The 15,533-nt window shown below is 34.1% G+C and overlaps 1 protein-coding gene across 1 annotated transcript in view; it reads left to right on the top strand.

Moving 5' to 3' along the window:
* Positions 1–2,050: 2,050 nt before the first annotated feature.
* Positions 2,051–15,533, top strand: part of SLC26A5 (solute carrier family 26 member 5) — a 47,105-nt gene continuing 33,622 nt past the window's right edge. Inside the window, exons 1-5 of the mRNA XM_044679724.1 lie at positions 2,051–2,223; positions 5,462–5,601; positions 12,204–12,314; positions 13,170–13,336; positions 14,453–14,617. Coding sequence (XP_044535659.1) covers positions 2,051–2,223; positions 5,462–5,601; positions 12,204–12,314; positions 13,170–13,336; positions 14,453–14,617 — 756 coding nt within the window. The remainder of the gene's footprint in view (positions 2,224–5,461; positions 5,602–12,203; positions 12,315–13,169; positions 13,337–14,452; positions 14,618–15,533) is intronic.

Here is a 15,533-nt window from a genome sequence, read left to right on the forward strand (position 1 = left end):
AAGACAATTACTCTGACAGCTATGTGGAGAATAGTGACAATGAAGGGTGAGAAGAGATTGATAGTGTCTCCTCAAGAGAATGGTAAAGATAAAATTAAGTAACTTTAAATGCAAATGTCAAGGTATAAGATAAAATCCCTCATGTTGTCTTTGTGGATATGTAGGTAAGATAATAAAGTTAAAATAGATCTGGAACTTGTTGAGTAGACCCTAAATTGTCATTAGAGAGTCATTTTCAATTTGTAGGTAAGTCTCTAGTAGAACAACATAGAAATTTATCCTTGGCCATAGGCTGCTCAAAATTTTTATCAGTGACTTATATAAAAGCAATGATGACATACCTACCAGATTTCCAGGTGACATGAAACTGGGAAGGATAGGTAATATTGGATAGTTGAGGTAAGATCCAAAAGAGTTTTTCATGGGCTATTCATCAAGCAAGATGAGATTTAATAGAGATGATTACAAACTGCTCTTGGGTTCAAAAAATCAATGGCATAAGGTTACCAAACTGGCTCCTTCACTAGAGATCTATAAAGAGAATCTCATTAACCACTTATGGCCTTCAAGAATGCAGGGCTACCTGATGAAGCATCTACAGAATACTTTATTGGAAGATATATATTTAATTTATTATGGTAATAATGCAGTGATCCAAAACAATCCCAAAGGACTCATGTTTTAAAAAAATCTACTTCCAGAGAAAGAACTGATAGAGTCTGAATCCAGATCAAAGCAAACTTTTTTTCATTTTCTTAATATTTTTTGTTCAAGTTTCCTTCCCCAAAAAAATTAATATGGAGAATTTTTTTCATGACTGCATATGTAAAATCTGTAACAGATTGCTTACCATTGTGGGGGAGGGAGAGAATTTGAGATTCAAAATTCTTTTTTAAATGGTGCAAACTGTTTTTACACATAATAAGGGAGGATAAACTTATGATTTAAAAAATATTAAGCTAAGGGGGCAGCTGGGTAGTTCAGTGGAGTGAGAGTCAGGCCCAGAGACAGGAGGTCCTAGGTTCAAATCCAGCCTCAGCCACTTCCCAGCTGTGTGACCCTGGGCAAGTCACTTGCCCACCCTTACCACTCTTCCACCTATGAGACAATACACCGAAGTACAAGGGTTTAAAAAAAAATATTAAGCTAAGAGGCACAGTTCACTTTTCCAACTGCCTACTGAACATATCTGTGTTGATTTCCCCAAAGTACCTCAAAGTCAGGGTGCCCAAAGCATAATCATTTCCCTACAATCTTATCCTACCTTTCCTTTTTCATCTTCACAGCAATTCTTGTTCAAAATCCTTGAAACACCTTTGTTTATTCTTCTAATATCTAATTTGTGCCCATATCCTGTCAATTCTGTCACTATAATTTTTCTTGAATTTATTCCATCTTTGCTCACATTGCTACCACCCTAGTTCAGGGCCTTATCACCTATTCCTGAACTATTTGTCAAGTCTTGTCTCAACTGCAGTCTCTTCCTCTAGTTGCCAAAGTAATCTTAACTTTAACATTCTCTTTTTTTATTTTCTAAATACTTGTTGAATAGTTAATATGGAAATATTTTGCATTATTTTACTTGTATAATGGGTATCACAGTGGTTGTCTTCTCAATGGATGGGGAGGGAAGAGCTTTAGGAAAAAAGCTTTAGGAAAAAAACAAAAATTTTTAAATGAATCTTTTTTAAAATCTCAAAAAAAATAATAAATGCTTGTTGATTTGTTTACTTTCTCATGTATTCTCTGTATGGTATCTGTTTGTAGACTTCCTGTATCTGCCAAAATTTATTATGACTTCAAAAAAGCCCAAAATTATTTAATTACCATTGGAAGCAATAACAATAAATTGTTATCTCTCCCAATTGTCCACTTCTTTGAGGACATGGAAAGCAGTGGTTTAACATCTCCTTTATTATTGTTTTATATACTGAAGGCCTCTCCCTTCAGATCTTTTCTGATTGTGTACATACACCTATAGATTCTATCATCTAAATTATTTTTTTCCCCTTCACAGTGATACTCAAGCTAAGCTTGTCTGCTATTCAAAATGAATAACTTCCAGGATACTATGGACCACACACAAGAAACTGAAATTCTTATAGCAACCCAAACATATTGCGTGGAGCGGCCCATCTATAGCTATCCAGCCCTACATGGGAAGCTACACAAGAAGGACAAAGTTTCTGACCCTATTGGAGCTAAGTTAAAGCGGGCTTTTAGGTAGTATGTTTGTACATTGGGTATGGGGAAAGAGGGTTAAGGTATTTTGTATAGTCTCTAATAAGTCTGTTGTGAAATAAAAGACCTGTGGTCTAAAGATAAAGACAAATTAATGTATATGCTCGTAATTTAGAAAATCATTTGTAGCATTTTTATTAATGCTGGATGTATTGGCATGGAATTAATGGTATTTAGAAGCATAAGAACATAGATTGGGATCAAGAAGAGACTTTAGAGGTGTTCCCATCATTGTACAATTGAAGTCACTGAGATTGGGGAAAGTTACAGGTGTTATCTTGAATAAAGATACAGGCATTTGAGGTGTTTCATAACCTAGCCTCTTCTTATCTTTCCTGTCTTCTTATACCTGACTTCCCACCATGTATTCTTTAATCCAGTGACACTGGCTTCCTTGTTTTACCACTAATTAGATATTCTCCCTTGGCTCTGGGTATTTTCTGTGACTACCTTCCATTTCTGGAATGCTCTCCCTCCTCATCTCGTTTCACAAGCTTCCTTTAAATCCCAACTAAAATCTCATCTTCTAGAGGAAACCTTTCCCAAACCCTCTTAATTTGAGTGCTCTCCCTCTAACCCTTTCCCCCCTTCTTAACCCTTATATAACTTATTTGTAATATTCATTTTCTCATCCCTCAATTAAATTGTAAACCCCTTGAGGGCAGGGACTATTTTTTACTTCTTTTTGTATCCCCAGTGCTGGCTGCAGTGCCTAGGACATAGCAATGTCTTAATAAATGTTTATTGATTATCTGAATGACCAGTGATAGGGACTAGACCTGTGATTTCTTTGGTGTGGGGAATTTCCAGATGAGGAAACTCTACCAATGTAGGTCGGCATCTTTTCTGCAAATTATATTCTTATAAAATTGTCTTGAACTCCAAGAGGTTATGCCCATGTTCCTGTAGATATCATGTGTCAGTGCCAAAACTTGAAAAGCCACCTTGAATATGACTGTTTATCAAGTGCTTTTTATATCTTGTTCCTTTGTAAGGGTTTGTGAATAAATGACTCTATACTTCAAACTATCAAAGTAACTATCTACCTCCATTCCCTCTATCCCTTGAATTTTCCTGCTAACCCTATTTTCTCATCCTTTCTCTAACTTCTTCCACCTTTGGTAACATCCCTTGATTTTATCAAAGAATGCCAGAATAAAAGAACTCATTTTAAGAAGCACTTTACGTAGGCATTAACAAACTTAGAGATATTAATATGCCCTTTCAAAAATTTTTGTCCTAAAAATCTATTTACAAGATACCACAAAATGTGGCTGTATTTCCTCCATTTGATTGACAATCAGTGCTTACATCTTAATTACAGATCTACATTTACTATTAGAAATTAGAGATAAGTCAAGCAGGCAAGGTTCAGGTTTTTGGAGTATTTCTATTAGTTCTAAGACTTGCCTCAAGTAGTGCATGCTGGTACTTTATTACAAAAATAAGTCCAGACAATACTGAGGAAAATAAACAAGCAAAAAAAAACCAAAAAACACCCCATTCATTGCTGAAATAATTATATGAGTTCCAGTTTTTGCTGACACCTTATTAAACCAAAATTCTGGTTTCTCAAATCCTAAATTGGTTCCAGTGGGATAGCTACTAACTAATCTTCATGCTAAAAAGATGTGACTATTCTTGAGAAGTAAAGGATAAGATCCTGGATAGTTAGTTCTGATTCCATTTTCTTGTGGTTTTAATGGTCCTGCATCTTCATGGCCCATGAAATCCCTCATTACCTTAAAAATTAGTACTGAGACTTTTTCTTTTCAATTGTTTTTCTTTTGCATAAGAATACTACATTAAAAGCAGTAAATGTTGTATTCTAAAGAAGGTATTCTATTTTAATATGTATTCACCTTTTTAACACATGGAAAAGGATGCATATGAAAATGACAGAATTTTATATTTGTAATAAATTTAGGAGCCTTTTAAACTTTCATAAAGTAGTCATGCACAACTGAAATAAGAACAGAAATAGGAACAAGTAGGATTTATATTTTTATTTCTGCTTAATCCAATTCACAAATCCAAGTGAAACGATAGGCATTGCGTTATATTCAAAATAGCACTGTACTAGGAGCTAGAAGAATTGGTTTCTGGAAGTTATTGTTTTAAAAGCTTTTGATGAAGTAAAAAAGATGATAGGAATTTTATAAAATATTATTTTTACAATGAATATGCATTGTAATGGAACAGGGTAAAAAGGAAAAGTAATAAATTAAAAGCATGCAGTGTTTAGAGATCTCTGACCCTTCAGGATCACAATAATTATAGGACCAGATACAAGACAGTGAAAACATAGACAGGAAACACCTTAAAAATATACCTTGGCTAGATGCAAATATAGCACCAAAAATCTATGCTCCTCAGTTATCTCATCCATAAAATTAAGATCATAAATATCCTTCTGTCTGAACATCAGTGTTAATCAGATGATCTCTTGAGTTCCTTTAAGACTCAGAACTCTATGATTCTAGGTTAGTGGTTTTTTCCAGAATGCCTTTTATTTAATTAGTGGATATACTTAACCACTAGAGGGCACACTTTAGAAAAGACAATTCACAGAAAAATCAAAATGGCATGTCTTTTTATATATCAACCAATAGGACGTATATTTTAGTGCTCTGATTTGATTGATATGCACTGGTCCTCACACGTTCTTTTGCATGATTCCCTATAGGACTGATTGCAATCTTGATTTAAACAGAGCAAGTCCCATACCTACTTCATAGATTCACCTAGGATGCATTCTACTTAGGATAATAGATTAGGTTTCCTCTCTTACACCTTAGCCAACCTCTCTTAGTCTTGTGTGCTCATCTCATGTCACCAAACTCTCTTTGACATCCTTTTCTACCTTTCCTCCTGAGTGGAAAATTTTACATCCTGTCTGTCTTCAGCTTAGCTTACTCAAGTCTTGAGTTCAGATTACCAAATTTCTCTTGGGGTATTTCTCACTGACGTCTAATTGAAACCTCTACTCTTTTTCAGAGTCGGCTACACATCACTGATCAGAACACTAACTCAGTATCCCTGATAAAGAAAACAGTTTTAAAAAGACAAAACTTTCAATTCTCTAACTTGTTCAGGATGAATGTTATCCAGAACACAAATTGAGTGACTACTTTATTATAATAGGATAATTACAGATTAGTAAATATCTGCTGTTGTGAATTTTACTCATTTGTCCTTTGTTTCCCTTTTTCTTTTCCAGCTGTACGCCTAAGAAAATAAGGAATATTATCTATATGTTCTTGCCTATATGTGAATGGTTGCCAGCTTATAAACCAAGGGAATATGTATTTGGGGACATTGTCTCAGGCATAAGTACAGGGGTGTTACACCTTCCTCAAGGTTAGTAAAATAAAAACAATATTGATTGTATCGCCAATATCTACCTGCTTTCAAAATACATAATTTCATTCATTTCATATGTTCCATTAGAATTTGTACTCATGTATAAGCCATATTTCCTATCACTTTCATGACTTTTAAAACTTTTTCTAAAGATTTTTTTGAAAATCATTTTATGAAGAAAGAACAATGGTGATGAAACACAGCATAGTGAATAGGGTTTGGTTTTGTATTTTCTTTCTTTTGTTCTTGTTTATACATTTGAATGCATGTAGCTTCTGATATAAGTTAAATTATATATTCATATATGTATGTTAAGATACAATTGACTATCTTTTTTTCAAACAAATATACACAAAGCTCTAACATAGTAGGAAATAGTATATGGTAATATTGATTCCAAAGTTATAAAACTTGACAGGTGGACCAAGATCTTCCCCAGAGCCATATCAAATCTTTCAGTCAATAGATATCTATACCTTCTAGAGGTCTTTTGTCTTTTTGGACTCTCTGAGGCAAGTTATGCATTAAATTTTTCAATAAATTATTCCAAATCATCTATACTATGAAGAGAATATTGTTCTAGTTTGAGGTATTCATGAGGACCAAAGGATTATTTAACAAGCAAATAATGTGGCTGAATTGCCAGTGATTAGAGAATACTTTTAAGATTTCAGGCATAGCACTAGATTATCATCCATTTGATATAATAATCTCAATTGTTCAGAGATCAGGAGAAGGAATTATAAAGAAGGAGGTCTGGACAGTATTGGAATATGAAAAGAAAAGAGTGAAATTTTATAGGATATGGAGTCAATTGCAAAAGGAATAGAAAAATCTAACAACAAGGAAAAGAAGTTGGTAAGATCAGGGATGAAAAGTGAGGTGTATCAATCAATGCAATAATAGAATGAGAACATACTAACAGAAATGAGAGTGGAAGATGAAGGTTCCAGAGTTGAAACACTAACCAGATAATTTCTACAGCATTTTTCCAACAGAGTTGGACAAATGATCTACAAGAATGAATGACAAGAGACTGAGGCTCTCTTAGAAATTGTGGAGAGTAGGTTTAATTTTTCAATAGCCTATGTAGTATGTGAACTGTTTGCCTTTTGGCTTTAGCTAAATAATTCTCTTCTAGAAGAGAAGACAGATGAATTTATAGAATGACTCTCCATTCTCCAGATTATCAGGAGAAATGAAATGTTCCTTTAAAATATGGAATAAAAACATCCATTTAATAGAAGGAGAAGGGGAAGAAATATCAGAAGAGACTAAGGGAGATCCTGATGTAGTTTTAAACATGACCTGGAATCAGAGAATCTGAGTTTAGATTCTGGCTCTGCCACTTACTAACTGTGTAATGATTCACTTAACTTCTCAGGTTCTCAGTTTCCTCATCTTAAAAATGAGAAGTTTAAGCTAGATTACTTGAAAGGAATTTCTATCTCCTATATAGGGTCCTAAATACTGATGAAAATCAGTAAATTGGAGAGTGGAAAACTGGGAGATAAAGGAGAAAGGAAAGAAGGACCACCATTTGGAGCTAAGTAATAGATATGAGATTCTTCTTAAGAAGAGTGGGACAGCTAGGTGGCACAATGTCTAGAGTACCAGGCATGGACTTGGGAAGACCTGGATTCAAATCTGACACTTATAGCAGTATAACCCTGGGCAAGTCACTTAACCCTGTTGGCTTTAATTTCCTCAGCTAGAGAAGGAAATGGCATACCATTCCATTATCTTTGCCAAGAAAACTCCAAATGGGGTTGCAAAGAGTTGAAAATGATTAAAATAACTGAATAACAACAAAAAATAATGACCTAACCCTCCTAAAAGGAAGTAGCTGCTTGTCTTCCAAAGAATGATGATATAGATGTATCTACAGCTGTCATCAGGGTAACTTATAAGGATCAGAGAAGAAAAGATTAATAGTGGTAGTTGCTGACTCCATACTGAGGGTTTCTGAGGCTAGATTTGTCAACCTAACAAAAACAAAACCTGTCTTCTGGAAACGTGTAAGATTTAACAGCAAATAATCGGTCAAGCCAAATGACTCCACACAGTAATCATGTCCAAAAAATATATCTCTTTCTGTACCTTGTGTCTATCATCTTTCTGTCAGAAGGTGAGTGACACAGCTTCATCATAGGTCCTCTAGAGACATATTGGTCATTTCATTAGTCAGAGTTCCTAAGTCTTTAAATAGGTCTTTCTTTTCCCTAAATACATTATTCCCCAGTTTTTCTCACTTCACTGTGCAGCAATTCACAAGTACCAAGATTCTCTGAAATTGTCTCTTTCACTATTTCTTCCAGTGCAATAATAGATGATTATGTTCATCAACATTGTACATCAGCATTTGTTCAACCATTCCCCCAATTGTTTGAAGCAATTTAAGGCATTTGGCGTTTCCTTACATTCTAGTTCTTTGCTTTTCTTACTTTGCCCCTTTACTTCCCTCCCACGCCCTTTATGATTAGGAAGTTTGTTTTGATTTCAACTATTTTCTCCATGGTTTTATTCATTCATTTAACTCTGTCCCTTCTTGTCACTATTTGTTTCCTTATTTAATTTAGTGGATTTCTATACCAGATTATTTATATGTGTATATTGAACCTTCCTTTGTCCTTTTCATATAAAAATGAAATTCATGTGAAGCACTTTCTCCCACCCCTTCCTTCCTGTTTATATGATCTTTTCACATAACGATATACAAGTTCTGCCCCCAACTTCCTCTCTTCTATAGTAGTATATTCCTCCTTTTATTCTCTCTTCTCTTTCCCCTTTCCAAATCCTCAGAACAAAACCATCTCTACTCCAGTACTTTTGTTTTTCTTAACTCCTTCAATATTCTTTGAATACATTAAGATTCTAAAAGGATATGGTTCTACTTCCCCCTTAAAATGTTGTCACCACATCATCATATCGCTCCTTCCTCCTTATTTGAGGATATAGGCTTAAATAAATTTACTTTCTAAGTTTTGACTTGCTTCATGTTTATATTTCAATTATCCTTTGTCTAGTTCTGATGAGCATAAGATTCATGTGATTCCTCTTACCCTTTTCCCCATCTTTCATTTTTATTGGCTTCTCCTCATATACCCCAATCATAAGACTGTTGTTCTTACTCATTTCTTCCATGAAGTATTCTTTTTTTCTTTACCTATTTCCCTACTCTTTATTTCCTATATTGAGACCATCAAAACAGAATAAAACTATCCTCAGTCCCTTTTTATTTTAATAACCCATGTGATACATGAAGTCATTAGGATTCTCATGAGATATGTCTCTTCTCTTTCTATCAGAATATAAAAATTTTGTCATCAAAAAGGCTTTGGCAATAGTCCAAGCACATTTAACTTTTTAGGTTTCTTTGGTCTTGGTATGTCTTTAAAGTTTTTATTCAACTCAGTATTTTTTTTTGGTATGTCTTTAAAGTTTTTATTCAACTCAGTATTTTTTTTTTCTATCAGGAAAGTCTGAAAGCGCTCTTTTTCACTAAAGATCCATGTAACATTACTCGCAGTTTTCTAAGACAAGTTAGTCTTGGTTGTTAGTTTTTCCTTTTGTCTTTTGGAATAGTGTATTCCAGGATTTTCTCTCTTTAGTATTAATGGCTACCAAATTTTACGTGATTAATACAGTGTCTGCAGCCTACAACACTCCTTCCTGTGTTACAAACCAGATTGAAATGTAATTGGGAAATATTTAACAAAATAAATAAAATACAATAAAACAGATAATATTAAATTAATGTTAATTAATTTAACATTTTAATTAATTGTATAATTTAAATTTTAAAAATTAATTTTTAAATTTAAGTCAATATACAGCCCACAGGGATCTTTATGAGTGGATTAGTACCTCCCATTTCTCTTTGAGTTTTATACCACTATTGCCTAAATGTTGTGCCTCGGTACTTGAACTATTTCTTTCTGGCTGCATTATTTTTTTTACATAAAAGATTTGGATTTTGACAAGAATCATTTTTAGAGTCTCATTGAAACCTTTTTTCAAAAGATAATTGGTAGATTCTTTTTATTTTGACTTTGCCATCCAGTCCTAAAAAAACTTTACAGTTTCAATTTATGATTTCTTGAAAAGTGCTATACAAGCTTTATTTCAGGTAATGTTTTTTAGGTAATCCAATAATTCTTAAATCATCTCTCTTTGTCAAGTATTTTTGTAGTATGCATCTTATATTTGCTCTAATTTTTTCAATCTTTTTAAATTTTTTCCTAACATTTTTTTTCTCAAAGAGCCATTGAGGTCCATTGCATTTATTCTCATTTCTATGGGAATACTTTTCATCTCCTATTCTAAACTCTATTCTCAGTTCCTCTGGAGCTCTTATTTTAATTATCTTTGTTCATTTCTTTTAGGTATTCTAATAATCCTTAAGGCTAAACCATTGTTAAAGTCAAACTGTATTCGTTGAGAAATTATTTTCTTCTTCTGAGTTTCTCTTTTGGACAACTCTTGATTAATAATATTTCTTCATAGTATTTGGTATCTTCTTCTGTTTACTCATAGATACAGTGTCAGTTCCTAAAGTCTGATTTTTGTCAGAGTCAAGGTTGACTACCTGCTGTACCTTGAATGCCAGAGATGGTATAGATAATATAATAATAATGTACAACAAAGAGCCAGTATACTCAGCTCTTATTTAGCTTTGATTTTCTCTGCTAATGAGAATCCCATTCAACTTCAAACTTCAGAATAAAAATTACCAATAGAGAGTTGAAACCCATGATAAATGGAAAAACAGAGAAAACTCATCTAACTGATCTTGGTGAGTTCAAGGCACCAGGCCCAGATAAGCTACATCTCAGAGTAACAAAAGTAATGGCAGGTGTGATTGCTGAGCCATTGCCATTGATCTTTAAGAGATTAAGGAGAGCAGCAGATGTGCCTGGGCACTAAAGAGCATGGGTTCCAATTTTCAAATAAAGAGAAATATGAGTGGAATGGAACATATAAACTAGATCAGTGAGCTCAACTTTGGTTCCTGGAAAAGTTCTATAACATATCACTAAAGTTGTGCATAGTGCATCTCTAGAAAAGGATGGAATTATAACAAAGAGCCAGGTGACTTAATCAAGAATATGGCAGTAATGTCAAACTAACCTCATTTCCTTTCTTGACAAGGAAATTAAATCTGGTCTTGGGATGCTATAAATAACATTTTGCTTACATTTTACAAAGCATTTGGCAAAGTTTCTTGTGTGGTTTTGTGGATGCGGTGGAGGACTATGGACCATACTTAAGTGGAATTCCAAATGACTGAATAGTTAGGTTCAATGTAATTTCAATATTCATCTGGAAAGACATCTCTACTGCTATGCCCAAAGGATATATTCTTGGTCCTATATTATTTAATGATTTTTATCACTATCTTGTATAAAGGTATAAACGGCATTCTTATTGAATTTACAGACAATATAAGGCTGGAAAATTAGTTAACATATTGGATGATAAAGGTGATATCAAAAGATTAAAAATCCTGGAAGGCTAGAACACTGAATTGAACTTAATAAGATGAAATTTAATAAGGATAAATTTAAAGTCATATACTTGGGTTAAAAATTCAAATGCACAAGAAAGGGGTAGGCTTGGCCAGATATGAAAAAAAAATTGGGGGAGTTTTAATGAACTTCAATATCAATGTGAAACAGCAGCCAAAAATAAGCAAACAAATAACAAAAAAAAACTATAAAATATATAATGCAATCTTAAGTTGTATTAGGAGTTGACTAGGGGAATAATATATAGTACTGCTATCTTTTACTCTGGTCAAACCATATTTAGTATTTTATGTTCAGTTCAGACTACTAAATTTTACCAAGGATACTGATAACTTGGATAAAATAAAGGAGGGTAACCAAGATATTGAAAGACCTTAAGATTATGTCTAGGAGGATCATTTGAATTAATTAGAGCTATTTAACTTGGAAGAATAATGAATAGAAGTTAATAAAAAGGGAGACTTGGACCTGGTATAAGGAAAATCTTTCTAACTATTAGAGCAATCCTAAAGTATTTATGGGGTGCCCCTAGAAATAAGTGACCAGCTCACTTAGAAATATTCTAGCAAATGCTGTATGTATGAACACTTGTAGAATACAGGCGATGTCAACAGGTGATTCTCCTCCATGTGTATTGGTCCTTTAAGTGCAAATTCTGAGATTATGTGTGACCTAATTATTTCACCTTAACAACTCTCTCCAAGGCCTAAATAATTGGCAAGATACAAAGAGAGTTCTCTTTATAAAATAGACATCTTCCTGAGAAGTTGTGTTAAACTTTTTTTTGTAAGTTGAATAAATTAAAGTAGACTAAAGGGAACTCACAGTTCAAAAGAATATTATCATAATTTCTTTTGAAAAAGCAATCACTCCTAAAATATTTGGTTTTCTGTTTTAATTGTTCATGTAGAGATTTTTTAAATAGGACACTCATGAACAGTTTAGATTTTTAAGACTTGGATTTTCTGATTACTCATGGCTATAATTATTTCATTAGGGATAGAATCTTTATGTATGAGTGCATTCACTATATTTTATGATTATTTCTTTCCCTTTTTTGCACACCTCCAGGTCTAGCTTTTGCAATGTTGGCAGCTGTGCCTCCAGTATTTGGCCTGTATTCTTCATTTTATCCTGTTATCCTGTATTGTTTTTTTGGCACTTCCAAGCATGTCTCCATAGGTAACAGTTTATATTTGATCGTTAAGAAATTTTGTTTTCTATTACCATGCCATATCAATTATTGTCATTTTTAAAATTGTATACCTCTATTATTGAGGTATAGTCAGCAGGTGCCATATAGCACTTTTATGGAAACTGTCATATGATCTCAAAATAAAACCTCTCACCGTCTTTGAAAAATTCAGAATCAGATTCATTATGTAGAAAGACAATCTAAATATAAATAAGATAAAAGTTTATTTGCATAATATAAAATTTTCTTACACATACATTTAAAAATGAAACTATAGTGGTAAATCATAGCTCCTAATTATTGTGAAGATATAGAGTTATTGCTAGTTTCAGCCATCAGATAGAAGTTAGACAGGAATCCATGTCCAGTGAAAGGTCCCTGTAAAATTTAGGATTCTATCATTCTCTATTTCTATAGACCCTATATGGGTCAGCCAGTCAATAAGCATTTATTAAGCACCTAGTATGTACATGTGTGTATGTAAATATATATATACACACACACACATATATATATGTATATATATATATATTCCTTCTCTAATAGATTTAAGGTTGGGATATAAACCTAGATAGACAAGGTTTTCAAAAGAGGTGTGTATGACAATCTTCCCCCCACCTCTCTCTCTCTTTCTCTCTTACACACACATGTACCTAGTATTTTTTAAATGTAAGACTAATGTTTAAAATAACCATAGTTGCTATATGACATTAAACTTGTATTTCTTGGCAACAATCAAACAGGCTTTTACATAAAAGCAAATCAAATTAGAATTGAAAACCATTTTCTTAGGCCCAAGGTAAATAAATGTATGCTAAGTCCTGGATATGTCATTATTTTAGGTCCATTTGCTGTGATTAGCCTAATGATTGGTGGAGTGGCTGTCCGATTAGTTCCAGATGAGTACGTTGGTGTAGGAGGTGCTAATTCAACTAATAGCACAGAGGAAAGAGATGCTCTGAGAGTAAAAGTTGCTATGTCGGTAACTTTGCTTTCAGGAATTATTCAGGTAAAATTCTTGTTACTGGAACCATTGGTTCAGATTTAAAATGTCAACCTGTTGAATGCTAATTATATTAGATGGAGGCAAAGTCTGTCAGCATGGAACCCATTCATTCATTCAATAAATATTAATCACCCATTATATTCCGAACCATTGCCACATACTGGCTATGTGATCCTGGGTGAGTCAGTTTTTCAGCGCCTGTAGGTAGTTTTCTTATATTGCATTTTAAAACAGATATCTTTATGCATCAGTAGGAGGACTGTCCTCACCAGAAGCCCCCTTCACCAGTAAAATCGTGAGTCCAGACAAAGAAATATCCAAGTCACAGAGCAAGGTGCTCAGGGATGTACAAAATACAATCCTAATCTTGCCACTAAGCAACTTAAAATCTAATGCTGAGATTAGTTACACATAAATAACTGGTCCTAGGTAATGCTTAAAAAAGGAACGCATCGTACACAAACACACATACACATACACAAATCTAGCACTAATTGCACAACCAGTAAGTGACTTCTGTTACTACTCTCTGGCAGGTAGAATTTCCCATTCTCTAGGAGAGGCAGTGGGATGTTCTGATTGGATGATTGAGCTCAGTGATTGATGCCCAGACCTCCAATGAAAAGTCTTGAATTCGAATTCTAGCTCTACTACTTAATAGTTGCATTGATTGTAGGCAAAGCATATAATCTCTCTAAGCTTCAATTTCCTTATCTATGAAATGAGTATATTCCAGTGATGGGCAAACTACGGCCCAGGGGCCAGATGTGGCCTCGATGACATTATTCCTAATCTGACAAATACAATGAGTAGGATATAGTACAATGAAACTTCGAAAGAGTTGCCTTTAAAACAGACTGACAGATGAGCATTTCCTTTCCTTTGGCCCCCTCTTTAAAAAGTTTGCCCATCGCTGGTCTATACCACTTACTGTACTTCACAAAGTTATCAGGATAAAAAGTGATGACATATTATAGCAAAATCCTTTCTATTCAAAAATATCTCACTCAGCTTAATCTGTGTATATGTATATGTCTGTACAAGAATGTGAGACATGATTATTATTTTTAAATGTCAGACCTATTAAAGGATGTGTTTCTCTTTGCCATTAAAAATTAGTTTTGCTTGGGTGTCCTGAGGTTTGGATTCGTGGCCATCTACCTAACGGAGCCCTTGGTGCGTGGTTTCACAACTGCAGCAGCAGTACACGTCTTTACTTCCATGTTAAAATACCTGTTTGGCGTGAAGACAAAGCGACACAGTGGACCCTTTTCGGTTGTCTACGTAAGTGAGCTGCTTTGACTCTTCTCAGCCCTCATATTTCCTCTTTTTTATTATTTCTAAGAATTTTTACAATCAGGAAAATTTTTTCTAAAGCTTTTCCAAGAAAAACATGGTAAGGAAAAAAAAAATCTTCAAAATTCCCTGGAAACATGTGTATAGTTGGAGCACAGAGCTCTGTTTGGCTTAACGGAGCATCTTTAACATGACTGTCCAAATACACAAGCCCAAACCAGGAGAGCTCTCAATACAAAGGGTTTTTTTCTGTTTAAGAGTCTTCCCCGAGTAAATGAAAGGGATACATGAAAGCCGTTCTCCATGAGCCTTTAAACTTGGTTGGGAGGATTTATGAAATCTGATACTGTGTGCAATCTCTGAGGCATTGCCCTCAAAGAACTTACAAATATAAAACTGTATTTGTGTATAATGCAGATGCAGATACAATGTGTGTTTATGTATAGCATAACTTAATCCCAAGTAACAATGAATCAGAAAAAAGTGAACCTTTCTATAATCTATTTTGCATCAAGTGAGAGACTAGATTAGCTCCGAAGTGTCAAACTTACTGGCCCACAGAACTCCCAAATGTGGCCCAAAGACATTAAAATGTAATTAAGAAGGGAGCAGCTTGATGGGAGGGAGTGGAAGGAGGAGAGCGATAGAACATGAATCCTATAACCATGGAAAAATGTTCCAAATTAATTAATAAAATAAAGATCTGGAAAAAAAAAAAACAAAAAAACAAGGAAACAGTTTGGTAGTGTAGTGACTAAAGTGCCAGGCCTGGAGACAGGAGGTCCTGAGTTCAAATATGGCCTCAGACTCTTCCTAGTTGTGTGACTTAACCCCAATTGCTTATCCTTGCCACTCTCCTGCCTTAGATCCAATACCTGGTATTGATTTTAAAACAGAAGGTAGG

Source organism: Gracilinanus agilis, chromosome 5, assembly GCF_016433145.1.
Source record: "Gracilinanus agilis isolate LMUSP501 chromosome 5, AgileGrace, whole genome shotgun sequence".
NCBI classification, from domain to species: domain Eukaryota; kingdom Metazoa; phylum Chordata; class Mammalia; order Didelphimorphia; family Didelphidae; genus Gracilinanus; species Gracilinanus agilis.